General features: G+C 39.8%; 1 protein-coding gene across 2 annotated transcripts in view; it reads right to left on the bottom strand.

Annotated features, from left to right (window-relative positions):
* The window catches only part of NELL1 (neural EGFL like 1), an 854,093-nt gene that overhangs the window by 831,304 nt on the left and 8,145 nt on the right, over window positions 1-14,644 (bottom strand). For both annotated transcript variants that reach the window (XM_066251133.1, XM_066251134.1), the window contains exon 2: window positions 13,784-13,912. In XM_066251133.1, the coding sequence (XP_066107230.1) occupies window positions 13,784-13,912 (129 nt within the window). The remainder of the gene's footprint in view (window positions 1-13,783; window positions 13,913-14,644) is intronic.

Below are 14,644 nucleotides of genomic sequence, written 5' to 3'. Positions count from 1 at the left end.
AATACATTTGTTCACATGAAGGATGCTCTGTCAGCCTGTTGCATAAGCCCCAGGTGTGCCGTGATGAACAGGTAGAGGGCAGCCAGCTCTTGTCGTTCTTAACCACAGGGAAATCCAGCCATGCTGAGTGACACAACCAGACATTTCCTTCTCCTCGAAGGGTCCAAGCCAATACTCCTTCGACCTCATAAACATCTGGCTCATCATTCTTCTCATACCAGTAGGGCTGAGTTCCAGAGTCTCAAGTTCTAGAATCTGGTACACCAAGGCTATCCATGGGGCAGAGGAACCCAATTTCAAAACTCATAAAACCTGTTGCCAGGAAATAAAGTTCATAGCTTATCTTGATATGCTTGCAGGTTTGACACTATTACGTATCACACAAGACTACATAATTGATTTCATGGACCACCATGTTACTCTACTTGGGGAGAGAGGACCGGGTCACATCAGGACACAAAGTAGAGGACTTTAGAATAGGCAGGAAACCTCCCCACCAAAGTGGAACTTTAACCAGGACTCTTTTAGATATTTATCAAAAAGGATACTAACTGTCCCCTAGGCCAGATTGTTAACCCTGACTACCAATTAGAGTCATCAGTGGAGTTACTTACAAGACTATCAAAGTCTAATGTGGGCCCCACAATAGATGAAATTAGTCCCAATCTCTTAAAGGTGGGTCCTCAACAATCACAATGTTTTAAAGTTTCCTAAGTGACTCTGATATGAAACCAGGGCCAGGACCACTACACTAGGTAGGAAGTCCCTTGAGAGCAGGGACCATGACTGCTACCTTCACAGCTCTGTCTCCAGCACCAAATATTGTGCCTAGAACATAGAGAGAAAAAAATTTTTTTAAAGTCAAATAAATAAAAGAACACTGAGTAAATGAATCTTGACCCTGAACTGGTCATTCTATCTCATTGTTTGCTTATTTCTATGTTATCCTTACAACTTCATCTTTTAAAATTACAATAAGTTTTTCTCTAGAACTGCATTGTCTAATAGAGTGGCCATCAGTCACATGCAGCTACTTAAATTTAAATTTAAAATACTTAAAATTGCCCTGGCCAGTTATCTCAGTGGTAGAGTGTAGGCCTGGCATGTAGATGTCCTGGGTTCAATTCCCAGTCTGGGTACACAGGGGAAGCAACTGTCTACTTCTCTACCCCCTCATCCTCCCCCTTCTCTATCTCTCTCTTCTCCTTTCACAGCCATGGCTCAACTGGCTCGAGTGCATCAGCCCTGGGTGCTGAGTATGGCTCCGTGGAGCCTCAACCTCAGGCACTAAAAGTAGCTCAGTTGCGAGCATGGCCCTAGATGGGCAGAGCATCAGCCCCAGATGAGGGTTGCTGGGTGGATTCTGGTCAGGGTGCATGCGGGAGTCTGTCTCTCTATCTCCACTCTTTTCACTTGGAAAAAAAGGGGAAAATAATAATACTTAAAATTAAATAAAATTTAGAATTCAGTTTCTCAAGTGCTCAACAGTTACATGTGGCTGGTGGCTACAGTACTGGACAGAGTCGATAAGAGCATTCCCATGATCACAGAATGTTCTACTGGACAGTACCATTCAGAAATAACCAATTCCATTTTTAAGAGCTGCAAGTGACCTTGGTGATTTAATTCAACCCTCTCCCTTTATAGATAGTAATGAAATCTAATGGTAATGAACATAAGGACATAAATGTGGGTTAAAAAAAAAACAGCAGCAAAGATAAGAAAGGGAGACCTCAGAGCTCAGCAGTAATAGGTAAAAACAACATACAAACAAACATCTGCGGAATCTTGGTCCACCATAAGTTTATTACGAATTAATTCTGTGATGGGGCTGCAGTAACAGAAACATGAACTTGAACAAGGAAGAGATGCTGTGCTGCGTCCAGATCAGATCAGACTGCAAGCACCATGTTCAGCTAGCAAACATGGCTAGGGATACAGACAAATGACCAGGTATTTGAAGAGAAAATAATGTCATATATCTGAACCAAGCCAAGTTTCCATCAATAGGCAAATGGATGAACACAGTGTGGTGTTACGCAGCAGTGCAAACTAATGAACTAGATCCATATGGCCTCAGAAGAATAATGGTGAGTGAAATGCTAAGGTTTAGAAAGATCCATACTGTATGCTGCCATTTATATTTTTTCTAAACTACACAAAGCCACAGCTAACATGTACTGAATGTTGACTGTATTCCAACAATACACTGGGAATATTTTATATGAATTAACTCACTTAACCCAGAGAACAATCCTATGAGGCAGATTATGAAGATAATCACACATAGGAAAAATAGGAGACCTGCCCAAGGTTACACAGCTCATAAGAGTCGAGCTAGAATCTGACTCTAGGCAGTCCAGCCCCAAAGGCTACACGTTTAGCCACTACACACATGCCCTCTCTCTCTCATATATCTTCTATATGCACACATGTACATATAGTGCATGTGGTGACATATATGTGAACACACATTCACATGAACCGATATTCATGGACTATGTTAGTGATGGCCTACAGGGAGGCTGAGAGAGGAAAGGAACTGTTGGGGAGGATGAACACAGGGACCCCAACTTATTCTGCAATTTGTTTTAAGGTTCTAAGCAAATAGGACAAAATGTCAACCTCAGTTGATTCTGGGGAACTGCTACAACATCGTCGCTTCTATAATCCTCTGTGCTTGTCTGTGTCTGCCTTTTGTCGTGCAAAGTAACTTCTTGTCAAGCTGAAATATTCTATGACTTTAAAGACCTGAGGCCCCGAGAGGTAATATGGCCTGAAATCAACAGTGAAAGAGCCAAGCAAGAGCCTGCGTCCCCAGGCACGTGGCTCCGTGCCTGCTCCGCAACCCCACGCTGCCAGGCGGTTTGTGTGCCTGGTTTGTTAACAGACTGGAAGCACCAGGACTGAGCCAGCCTAGCTTATCCCTAACATCTTGGCTCCACTTCATGCACTGGCTGCATCCATGAAAAGTTGTATTTAAATAAAATATTTGCATATCAAATCATATTATTCCACTTATTTACATTATAATTTTGGAGATGTGTTCCCACAGAAAAGAATTCACTCCCAATATGTTAAAATAAATCCCAATTAAGAATCACAGCATTCATCAAAGAGCACTGCAGTCAATGTAGCTGTAATTCGTCCACAATGCTCTCTGAGGAAAACCCTGGTCAAATGGCCACACAGACTCCATTTCCAATAGATATATTCTCAAGTGTAGCGCCATGTGTTAATTCTGATTTCCTGGCATGCTCCCTTTAGGCAGCCAAACAGATTACCAGGTATTCATCCACAGGTATTCAACAGGCCCCTCCAAGTGACAGAATCATAAAATTCTATTAAATGGAATTCACCAGCTGACAAGACACCATCTGTCCTGGTTGATTTAAAATACCTGCCAAAAGATATTTTGCCAGATGTCCTTTGGTTCCTCTTAAGAGAAGCTACATCTTTATCACATTACATGTATTTATTCATTCCCACTCTCCTGAATTAGCAGGAAACATCCAGGAGGTGGAGGGAGCAAAGACAGGCTCTGCCGGTAGAGGTGCGTGAGTTCAAATCCTGTGTCTGCCACTACAGACAATGGGAATTACTGAAACTCGTGGGTCTCTAATTTCCTCACCTTATAATAGATATGAAAATGATACATATATAGGAGTGTCAGTGGAAAAATTAAAAGGCAAATTTTAGGAGTTGAGATAGTCCATTTAAAAAAAAAATCCAGTTCAGACAACAGTTATCTATTCTGATTAGGAATTAAGTGCAATTGGTAATTGCAAGTATATACTCCTTAAAAAAAGAGAGAGAGAGAAATATTTTCCTGAATTTATATACATAAATTGTTTAGAGTTATGTAAACTAACTTCACACTTATTTATTTGCTTAATGTCTGTTTCCCCTTATGAGCCAGACTTCATCTGATTTGCTTACTTCTATACTACTGATGCTTGAAAAAGTACCTAGCACTTAGTAGTTACCCACTCAATATTTATTTTGAAGAAAACTGTATGCTTTCTGGCCTGACCTATGGTGGCGCAGTGGATAAAGCATCAACCTGGAAATGCTGAGGTCGCTGGTTCAAAACCCTAGACCTGCCTGGTCAAGGCACATATGGGAGTTGATGTTTCCTGCTCCTCCGCCTTTCTCTCTCTCTCTCTCTCTCTCTCTCTCTCTCCTCTCTAAAATGAATAAATAAAAGTATCCTTTCTGAATACTCTTAATAATAATATTAACATTTAAATTTCTATTTCTTACAATAAATTTATAGTATATAAGTTAACCCTTAAAAATATCTTGTATCATGTCTGACCAATAGTGGCACAGTGGATAAAGCAATGACATGGAATGCTGAGGTTGCCAGTTCAGAGCCCCGAAGTCGCTGGCTCTGAGCATGAGCTTGTCAACATGGAGTTGAAGGCTTGAGTAGGGGGATAGTCTACACAATCCCAAAGCTCACCAGCTTGAGCCTAAAGGTTGCTAGCATGAAAAGGCCAAGGTCGCTGGCTTGAGAAAGGGACATTGGCTTGGCCCCAGTCAAGGCACATAGGAGAAGCAATCAATGCACAACTAAAGTGAAAGCAACTACCAGTTGATGCTTCTCACACTCTCTCTCCCTTGTCTCTCTCTCTAAAAAAAAAAAAAAAAAAAAAAAAAATCTTGTACCATGGACATTACTTTATTGCTTAATGTCTGAAGAGGAAACAAATTCCAAGAGGTAAAGTGACCCAAGATCAGTTTGCTAGATGGAACTGGCTCACACACCTAATAGTTTCTGGAAGAATTCTTACCTTTTCAGTCTTTGCTGTCTCTCCCCACCTCTGCTTTCCTTACTGTACTATATATTTGATGGGAGAAGAACTGAGAAAATAGACTTCGTGCAGAGTTCAGAAGTGATCAAATTTGGGAAATAAGTACAGAGTTTATTTGCTCTATGATATACTTAGTCACATAACCATGTAATGATTTTTCAAAATATGCCAGCACAGGTGTTAATTTGCCCCAGGGAGGGACTTGAAAGCACTCCGTTCTGGCAGCTTGCTTGAGTTTTATTTTGGCAAGAGCAAAAATACCTATATTTGGGAGATACTGGTATATGAATTGAATCACTCTACTAATTGATTAAATGCAAAGTTATACTACATCACTCGACTCAAAGTGAGGTTGACTCATAAATGCTCCCAGAGGTAATTAGCGATGAAGCACATCCAATCAACAGAAAAAACAATTCGGACTTGGGCAATAGTGGGTGACAAGAAATCTGGAAGATCAGCATTACACAAGCCCTTTGGGTAGCTCCATATTACTCAAATTTTCTAAGCATTAAAGAGCTATAGTTCAAGCTTCAAGCACCATTTTGTGAAAATGATTACACATGGGCAATGCCCCCACATAACAGAAACCACATATTTAATTCCTGTTCATCTTTCAAGGCCAGGTTCAAGTACCTACCCGTCCCCAAGGAACCTTCCCCACGTTATCCAGTGAAAAGAAATTTCTCTCTTCCACCTTACTATGGACTCTACCCATAGCCCTCTGCAAGCCAATTCTATTCTCCTCCACATTAGAGTGTCCGAGGGCATGTAGCATCTGCCCTTCTAGGTTGGAACTTCATTGAGATCAAAATCTTTGCCTCATCCACCTGTGTCTTCCATAAGACGTAGCATAAAAGCCTAGAGTGCAAACAGGTGCTAAGTCTCGATCTTTTCCTGGAAGTAGTCCCACATTAGCCTCTGTTCTAGCTTGTCACATATAACAAGTTACTTGAAAGATACTATTTATTTTCTTTAGAAACTCTTAAAATAGAACTCCTGAAAGGTAGCACTTTCCTGGAAGAAAAAAAGAAAAAGCAACACAAAGAATTTTCACTCATGCATATTCTAATTCATTTTTATAAATGGAACACTAATGGACAGGCATAGCCTCCCAACTACTTAACAGGAAGGCATTGTCAGCCAGGAAGAATTACAGTTCCAAACCCTCAGTCAAGGCAAAGCAGAGGTATTCCAAAATAATTTTGAAACCCCTAATGCTGGTATTTGGGGGTTTTTTTAGCTTAGAGAAGATGGATGCCAGTCTTAAACACAGCCATTCATTCTCCTTCCTCCCACCCCCAATCCTTTATAAGACATAATTTACTTGAGGCAAGAATAAAAATCTTATTTAATTTTGTGAACAAGGACGGCAATAACAAAAACAACCTTCAAAAGCTGGCTAGCCCCAAAATAAATTCTATCAGACTTCAGAGTTGGGATTATAGGAGTGTTGCCAGTTAAAGGAACTTTCTACTTAAATTTATCAATATTATTAATATGCTACCATTGAAATAAAAGTTCTTTATTCCTTTAATATTTATCAACTCAGAGCTAGACTTAGGATGGTGAAATATAAGAAGTAAAAATAAATGAAATAAATAAATGAAGAAAATATTAATAAATTTATTTTTTTAAAGATTTTATTTATTGATTTTTTTAGCAAGGAAAGAGGGAGAGAGGTGGGGAGGAGTAGAAAGAATCACCTCACAGTTGCTTCTCATATGAGCCTTGACCAGGCAAGCCCAGGGATTTGAACTAGCGACATAGCATTCCAGAATGACGCTCCATCCACTATGCCACCACAGGACAGGCTAATAACTTCATTTTTTACACTTTACACTTTTCAAAGTGCTTTCTTATTCATTGTCATTTAATTCTTGCAATCAGTCTATGTGTCTTTCTCATTTCCGGATGAAAAAGCTGATGTGTGAAGACACTAAGACATATCCATTGGCAACCCTAAGTACTCCCTCAAGGTATTTTCATTTACCCATTGATAAAAGGGAGCAATAACAGTACTTATTTTACATAGTTATAGTGAGGATGAAATAAATCAATACATGTAAAGGCCTGAGCCCTAAACTTCTGAACACTCTTATCTTCTGCTTTTCCCACAATTCCAATCTATCTCTGCAGGTTAAAATCTGACATTGCTAACACACAAGACAATTGATACACATTGAAGAAGAAGGCCAAAGCTATACCCTATTACTTAAAAAAAATGTATGGACTCACATTCAATGAGTTAGGGTTGGGGTTAGTACTGTTGTAGTACTTTATATGTATTAATTTTATTTCACCCTCACTATAATCATATATAGTAGGTACTATTACTTCCTCATTACATCAGTGAGTAAATGGAGGTAAAAAGCTTAAGTATCTTGCTGGTAGTTATCATGTATTAACACTGAAAGATAGGATTCTGTGGCCTGCCCATATTAACTGAGCAGTGGTAAAACAGTAAAATCTATGAGCCTCTGTAGACCTGCATTGTCTAATATGGTAATCCCTAGCCACATATGTCAATTGAGCACTTGAAATATGACTAGCATGGCTGAAGAAATAAATTTGAATTTGAATTAATTTAAATTTAAAATGAATATTCAATGAAACAGCAGATTTCGAGACACTGAATATCAGTCAATGAAGGAGAGTAATCTCTGAGAGATGGAATATAAAGAGATGAGCCTTACAATTACACAAGCTTACTGCTCTGATAGAGTTCTCAGGCTGTGGCATAGGGAGAAGGAACTCAGGCAGAACCTAGCAGTCCCCCTAAGTCGAGGTGAGGAATCTGAGATACCAAGGTACCAAATCTGGGGACACCAAGGTACCAAGATTTCACAGAGGAGATAACAGTACAGAGAAAAAAATATGGATCTCTCCCACAATCAGTACTCAATGGAATACTGATCAGTGTATGCATGTGAGAACAAAGAACCAAACCCAAATTTAACAGTGTCAAACATACATATTCAGGACTGAGAATAGTACCTATTCCTACCAGTTAAACTAGAAAATCTCATGATCCGTGAGGATTGGGAAGAGTACAGAAGGATGAAAATCAAATGGCTCTAGTCTAGCTATTAGCACAAGCACTGCTCTGGGGTCATCTAAGAAATCTTAAAAGTAGGACCCAAAAAGATCAAATTGTTTCCCAATAACTTCATTATGTGCTAAAACAAAACCCAATAGTATTTAAAAGAATACAAAAGTATTCAGCACCAAACAAGGTAAAATTCACAATGTCTAACATTCAACAAAAAATTATCAAGCATGAAAAAATAAATAAAGCAGTATGGGGAGAAAATTAATCAGAATTGACCCAGCACTGAAACAAATATTAGAATTTTCTCTAAGGACATTAAAAGTTACTTTAACTATTACATCTATTCAAAGAGTTAGAAGGAGACATGGAAATTTCTTTAAGTGTCAAAATTGAATTTACAGAGAAAAAACAATAATATATGAGATTTTTAAAAATCACTGAGTGATATCAACAGCACATAATACAGAAGTTGAGTAATCTTGAAGACATAGCAGTAGAAGCTATCAAAAATGATACACAGAAAAGAGAGTAATAATTTTTGAAATGAAACAAGTATTATTGAACTATAGAAGCAGCCTAACTATAAGCAGCCTCAGATAGATGTAATTGAAGTATCTAAAGAAGAGGGCTAGGGACAGAAAAAATATTTGAAGATATAATGTCTAATTTGTTTGCTAAAACTGATGAAGCTCAATAGATCCCACACACAAGAAAATCACACCAAGGTACATTATAATCAAATTGCTCAAAGTCAGTAATAAAGAGAAAGTTGTAAAAGTACGGGGTAAGTTGCATTACCTACAGAGAACAAAGATGGGATGACAATAAATTTCTCTTCAGAAACAATGCAAGTGAGAAGATACTAGATCAACCTCTTTAAAGTACTGGGGAAAAAACTGCCAACACAGTATTCTATATCCAGCAAAAATACCTTTCAAAAAATGAAAACAAAAATCCACTTTTTTTAGACATACAAAATCTGAAAGAACTCATCACCAGCAGAGTTGCTCTCTAAGACATGTTAAAGGAACTCCTGCAGGAAGGTTACAAATAATACCAGACGAAAATGTGAATCTACATAAGGGATGGAAGAAGACAGAAAATGGTAACTACATGAGTAAATTATGTGATTGATTTTCTTATTAGCTATAGCTGTTCAAATTATAATTGACTTCTTAGATAAAAATAACAATGTATGTAGTATGGGGTTTATAACATAAGTAAAAATAAAATGTATGACAACACTAGAACAATGATTAGGAGGAAAGAACTAAATTATTGAAATGTTCTTATAATATACATAAAGTTGTATACTATCACTTGAAGGTAGATAGTGATAAAGGTATATACTGTAAGTCCTAAAGCAACCACTAAAATAATGAAACAAAAGGTTATAGGTAATAAGCCAACAAAGGAAATAAAATGGAATCATGACAAAAAAAAAACTTCAATTATCCAAAAGAAGCCAGAAAGTAGAAAAATGGAGCAAAAAATAGAACAGGTAGAAAAAAATAGCAAAAATATATATTTAAATATAATCATGTCTATAATTACATTAAGTGTAAATGGTCGAAATATCTTGATGAAAATACAGAGATTGTCTTATTGGAGAAAGAAGAAAGAAAGAAAGAAAGAAAGAAAGAAAGAAGGAGGGAGGGAGGGAGGGAGGGAGGGAGGGAGGGAAGGAAGGAAGGAAGGAAGGAAGGAAGGAAGGAAGGAAGGAAGGAAGGAAGGAAGGAAAGAGAAAAGAAAAATAAAAGCAAGACCCAACTATTGCCTATAAGAAAAGCAATGTATATGCTACAACATGCATAGATCTCAAAATAACTAAGATTGGTGAAAGAAATCAAGTCCAAAAAAAGGTACATATCGTATGATTTTGTTTATATAATATTCTAGAGAATGCAAACTACTCTAGAGTGACAGAGAGCACATTACTAGTTGCCAGGGAATAATGGCGGAGAGGTGCAAAAGGGAGAGATTATTAAAGAAAAAAAGAGAAAGTCTTTGGAGTGATAAATTTGTTCATAATATCAACTGTGGTGGCAGCTTCATGGGTGTATTTATATATCAAAATTATCAAATCAAACACTTCAAATATGCACAGTACAAGTCAATATATCTCAATAATGCTGTTTAATCTTTAAAATCTGATTATTAAGCATGTATGGAATAACCTGGCAAATCTACTTTTTCAAGTTTAAATTATGAAATCAAAATACAGTTCAATTATTTTAGATAAAAATTTTGCTTTCAAATTAACATATATTGATATTTTAAGTATAAAATATAAACTAGGTGTTAAAGAGTTTGTTAAAAATTGTAAAATACCTATTAATTTTTTATGACCAGATGTTGGAATGACCATTTTTTCATATATGGAGTTAAATAAAACGCATACTTAATTTAATTTCACCTGTTTCATTTTACTTACTTAACGTGGTTACTACAAAAATTAAAATTACAGGTACAACTCAGATACTTCTATTAGACAGTGCTGTGCAGCAAAGCAAGACTTATTTGGCATGCAGCGGAAACATTACAGTGTTCCCATTCCTGCCCTGCAGTGGGTAGCCATCCAGGGGGACACACCATTATCCCCCAATAGGAAAATGTCCACATCTTAAACCCAAGAGGCTGTAAATATGTTACCTTGCATAAGGGGAGAAAAAAACTTTGCTGATGCAATTAAGTTGTAAATCTTGAGATAGAAAGATTATCCTGGATTAACTGGGTGGACCCAATATAATCACCAGGGTCCTTCTAAGGAAAGAAAAGGAGGCAGAAGAGTCCATGCCAGAGAAGACAACCTCTGACCGTGGAAGCAGAGGCTGGACAGCCACAGCCAGGAGCCCAGGAACGTGGCAGCCCCAGGAAGCTGGAAAAAGCATAAACTGATTGATTATCCATGAAGGCTCTAAGAGGGGATGCAGCTTAGCCAGCACCTGGATGTGCGCCCTGAGAGCCCATTCTAGACTCCTGACCTCCAGAACTATAAGATAATAAAATGCTTCGTTGTAAGCCACTCATTTCTGATCACTCGTTACAGCAACAACGGGAAGCTAATAGAGACTTTGGTCCCTGGAAGTGGGGTGCAGCTGTAACAAAGAACCGAGACTATAGCAGTGGCTTTGGGGAGCAACAAGAGACTGACAAAGCTTGAGGTCTGGGATAGAAAAAGCCTATGTTGCCTTGAACACACTGTTAGTAGAAATCTGGATGATAAGTGAGGACTCAGAATGAAGAGCATAGTTTAAAAAGGAAAGCCTTTATTATCTTAGGGAACACTTACAACATGGTGAACAGGCTATCAGAAATAATACCACTTGTGAGGGCTAAAAAGAAAACAGGGAACATAGTATTGGAATTGGAAACTAAGACATGGGATCCTTGTTCCATAGTGGCAGAAAACTTAGCCAAAATGTGTTCCATATTTCTACGGGAAGCAAAACTCATAAAGGATGAATTTGGACATTTGACTGAGGACATTTCCAATGAAAGTGTTGAAGGTGCAGTCTGGTTTCACCCTGCTGCTATAATGAATTGAGACTTCTGAAGATGATGGCCTATAACAGACATGGATATTGGGGGGCCAGAAGGTAGACTTTGTGATAAGCAAAATAATGAATCCCCAAAGACACCCATGGTCTCACTGCCAGAACCTGTGAATAAGTTTCCTTCCATGACAAAAAGGGGCTCTGCCAATGTGATTCAATTACATATCTTGAGTTGGAGCGGTTATCCTGGTTTATCCAAGTGGGTACAATGTAATCACAACGGTCCTTACAGGAGAAATCCCTCCGCCGTCAAAGTCCCATAATGAAGTTCCTCTTCCCACCAAAGAAGCTGAGAACCCCTCCCTGTGGGTGGAGCCTGGTAGATGCTGCAATGGCAGTTTCCAAACTACAGAACAAAGAAACCAGAGAGCACAGTTCTAGGCCAGGAAGTCCACAGTTGTGCAATAAATAACTGAGTGAATGAACAGTGAGTATAGCAGGCAAAATGTCCTTCTATAGAGCACATCAGACAGAAGAAATGTTTTTCTTCACTTTGTAGTTAACTGGATTACAGAAAGAAGAAATTGTAATTCAACTCAAAATGTTTATTAATCACTACTAGGTGCCATGCACAATCGTGGCCCTGGAGATGTGGGCGTCTAGATAGGCACGACTTCCGCCTCCTAGTGATTTCCACAGCAAGGCAGCAATAACTGAGCAGATCTTGCCCAAAGCAAAGAGAAAAGTAATCCAGTCTGTATTCTCTTAACCATGCCCAGTTTACATACTTCAGTTCCTTAGTAAGATTAAGTGGAAATTAACATAGCTGTAGTCTTGTTATGTATCATTACAGAATAATTATCAATTTGCTCTATATATATCATTAACAAGGCTTAAGCTATCCTCATAGTAAATAGGTAAATCTCATCCCATAATATTGGTTCAGTCACCGTAAAACAATCCACTTGTTATCTTCATTAAAGGCTGAGCAAGAAGTAAGCCCAGCCAGGCATTTTTGCAGAGGAGTATCCAGGCTGCCTGACGACCACACCAGATTGGGTCACTCCCCTGCTTCAGCCTCCACAAAGGCCCCCACTGCTCTGAGAGTACAGCAGAAAACCACTAAGTTGGTCTACAAGCAGGGGTACATTTATAACAGTTAATAACAAGTACATTGCTTCCCACCTGTCAGAATGGACACTGGCCATAAATCATCAGCACACCCAAACCTGTGGATATCAGCTAAACACCAGTTCTGCCTACAGGGTCCGATGTAACCTGGCCCCTGCCTACCTCTCTGGCCACTCATTACTCTTCAGCCATGCTGTTCCTCTTCCTGTTGTTTCTGCCTAACATACTATTTCCTTTCCCCAAAATGCTCTGAGTCCCACCCCTTCCTGCACTGGGCTTTCTATTCATTTTTCAAGTCTCGACTGACATGGCTCATTTTCAGGGTAGCCTTTTTCTGGCCACTACCACCTCTCCACCCCAGTTAAATCAGATCCGACTGTACTATTCTTATTTGACAACCTATACATCCCCTTCATTGTAAGTACACCGACTGGAATTCAATAATTCCCTGGGTAATGACTGTTTTCCTCACTATATTTTAGAGCAGGGGCCGCACTTTTCTTATTTCCTCTTACCAGTCACCCTACTATTAGCATGTTGTCAGGTTCACAGTAGGAGTTCTGTAATAACTAGCCAGTGCTTACTGAGGGTTTCCTGTGCACCAGGCACTGTCTTAACCACTTCACTGGCTTCGCTCCTTGCAATAGCCCCATGAGGTGGCACAATTATTGTAGATGAGGACACAAGCAGAGTCAGGCTAAGTAATTGCCCAAAGTCTCAAAACCAATTAGTGGACGGGTAGGAATTTGATCCCAGGCAGCCGGGTTCCGGAGCCCATGCATTTAAGAAGCACAAGATATTGCCGTCGAATGCTTATTTGAATGATTTCATGAACTGCAGTCAAACTTAGTGGGCAGAACCAACTGGGCTGTACCCCTAAAACACCCTTCGCTCTCATGATCTATCCGTCAGATGCGAGATACAGGACTAGGTGTCGCTGTAGGTAAATACGCAGATAACAAAGAAAAGTCCTGTAAAGAGAATACGGCTGGCCGATGGCTCCCAAAGACTTTGCAACTTCATTCCACTTTACATCCCCACCTAAATCCCCAGAGAAATATTTTACTGCAAATCAAATATCTCACCACGTCCTGTAGTTCCCCCCTCGTACTGTCAGACTACCCCCCGAAAATCTGAACATCCTCAGCGTTACTGACCATTCCTGAGGAGAACAGCACAAGAGACATAGCAGAGATGATCTTCCAACAAATGCACTCGGGATGAACAGTCCCCGGGCAGACCTCCTCCCCAAGCTCTGCCCCATGCAAAGGAAGAAGTGCCTTTACCTTGAAATAAAAATGCCTTGCTGGCATTGTGCAGTCCGGACACCTGAGTGACGCCAAGGGTGGTGTTCACGAGGTCAAGCTCAGTGATGATATCCATCTGGAGGTTGGGGTCCACCCCAAAGCCCAGCACTGAAAAAGGAACAAAGAGTTGCCTGGGATTAAAATGCAGACTGCCGACAGTGTTATGGAACAGAAGTAAGAGAAGCCAGGAGTGGTGGGGAATACAAGGAAGCTGGTGGTGAGTGTTTGGAGATGCTGTCTTGCTAGGTGGAAGAGGAAGGCAAAGCTGCTCCAGTACCCTACCGACATTACAGTCTCTCTGTCCCTTTCCCCACCCCCTCCCCCACTCATTACAGATTGATAATCCAAACCCACAAGACCTTCAGGGTCACAACGTAGCATACATTAGAGAGGTAATAGAACACACGTTATGTAACACCCTCAGGAAACTCTAAACTGGTACCCCATACTCAAACACAGTATTTCTGGAATAAGTGGTATGATGTGTTCCTCTAATTGGCTACACAAAGACTATAAGTAGCCTCATATCAGTTGAGGTCTAGTTTTACCCCCAAGTGAGTTCAGTTCAGATAGGTTTTGCTGTCGGGTGAGCTAGGAAGGAACTTTGGGTTTTCGAGCCTCTTCAGATCTGGGGACTGTGGTGGCTACAGAACTGCAGCCCTGAGAATCCTGGTTTCAGAGACTGATACAGGAGCGAAATCTGATACCCGGTCACCAGGGACCTTGCCAAGCACCCTCGCAGGACACAACACCTGCAGTGAAGGGGCAGACAATGGAGAGAGCCTGGTGCCGGTGGAGAAGCGAGGCAGAGGGACTGGCCAAAAAAGATAATCCTTGTAA

This window comes from Saccopteryx bilineata, chromosome 1, assembly GCF_036850765.1.
Source record: "Saccopteryx bilineata isolate mSacBil1 chromosome 1, mSacBil1_pri_phased_curated, whole genome shotgun sequence".
NCBI lineage: Eukaryota > Metazoa > Chordata > Mammalia > Chiroptera > Emballonuridae > Saccopteryx > Saccopteryx bilineata.
The sequence above is the reverse complement of the archived record's forward strand: the minus strand, read 5'-3'. Positions and strand labels throughout refer to the sequence as shown.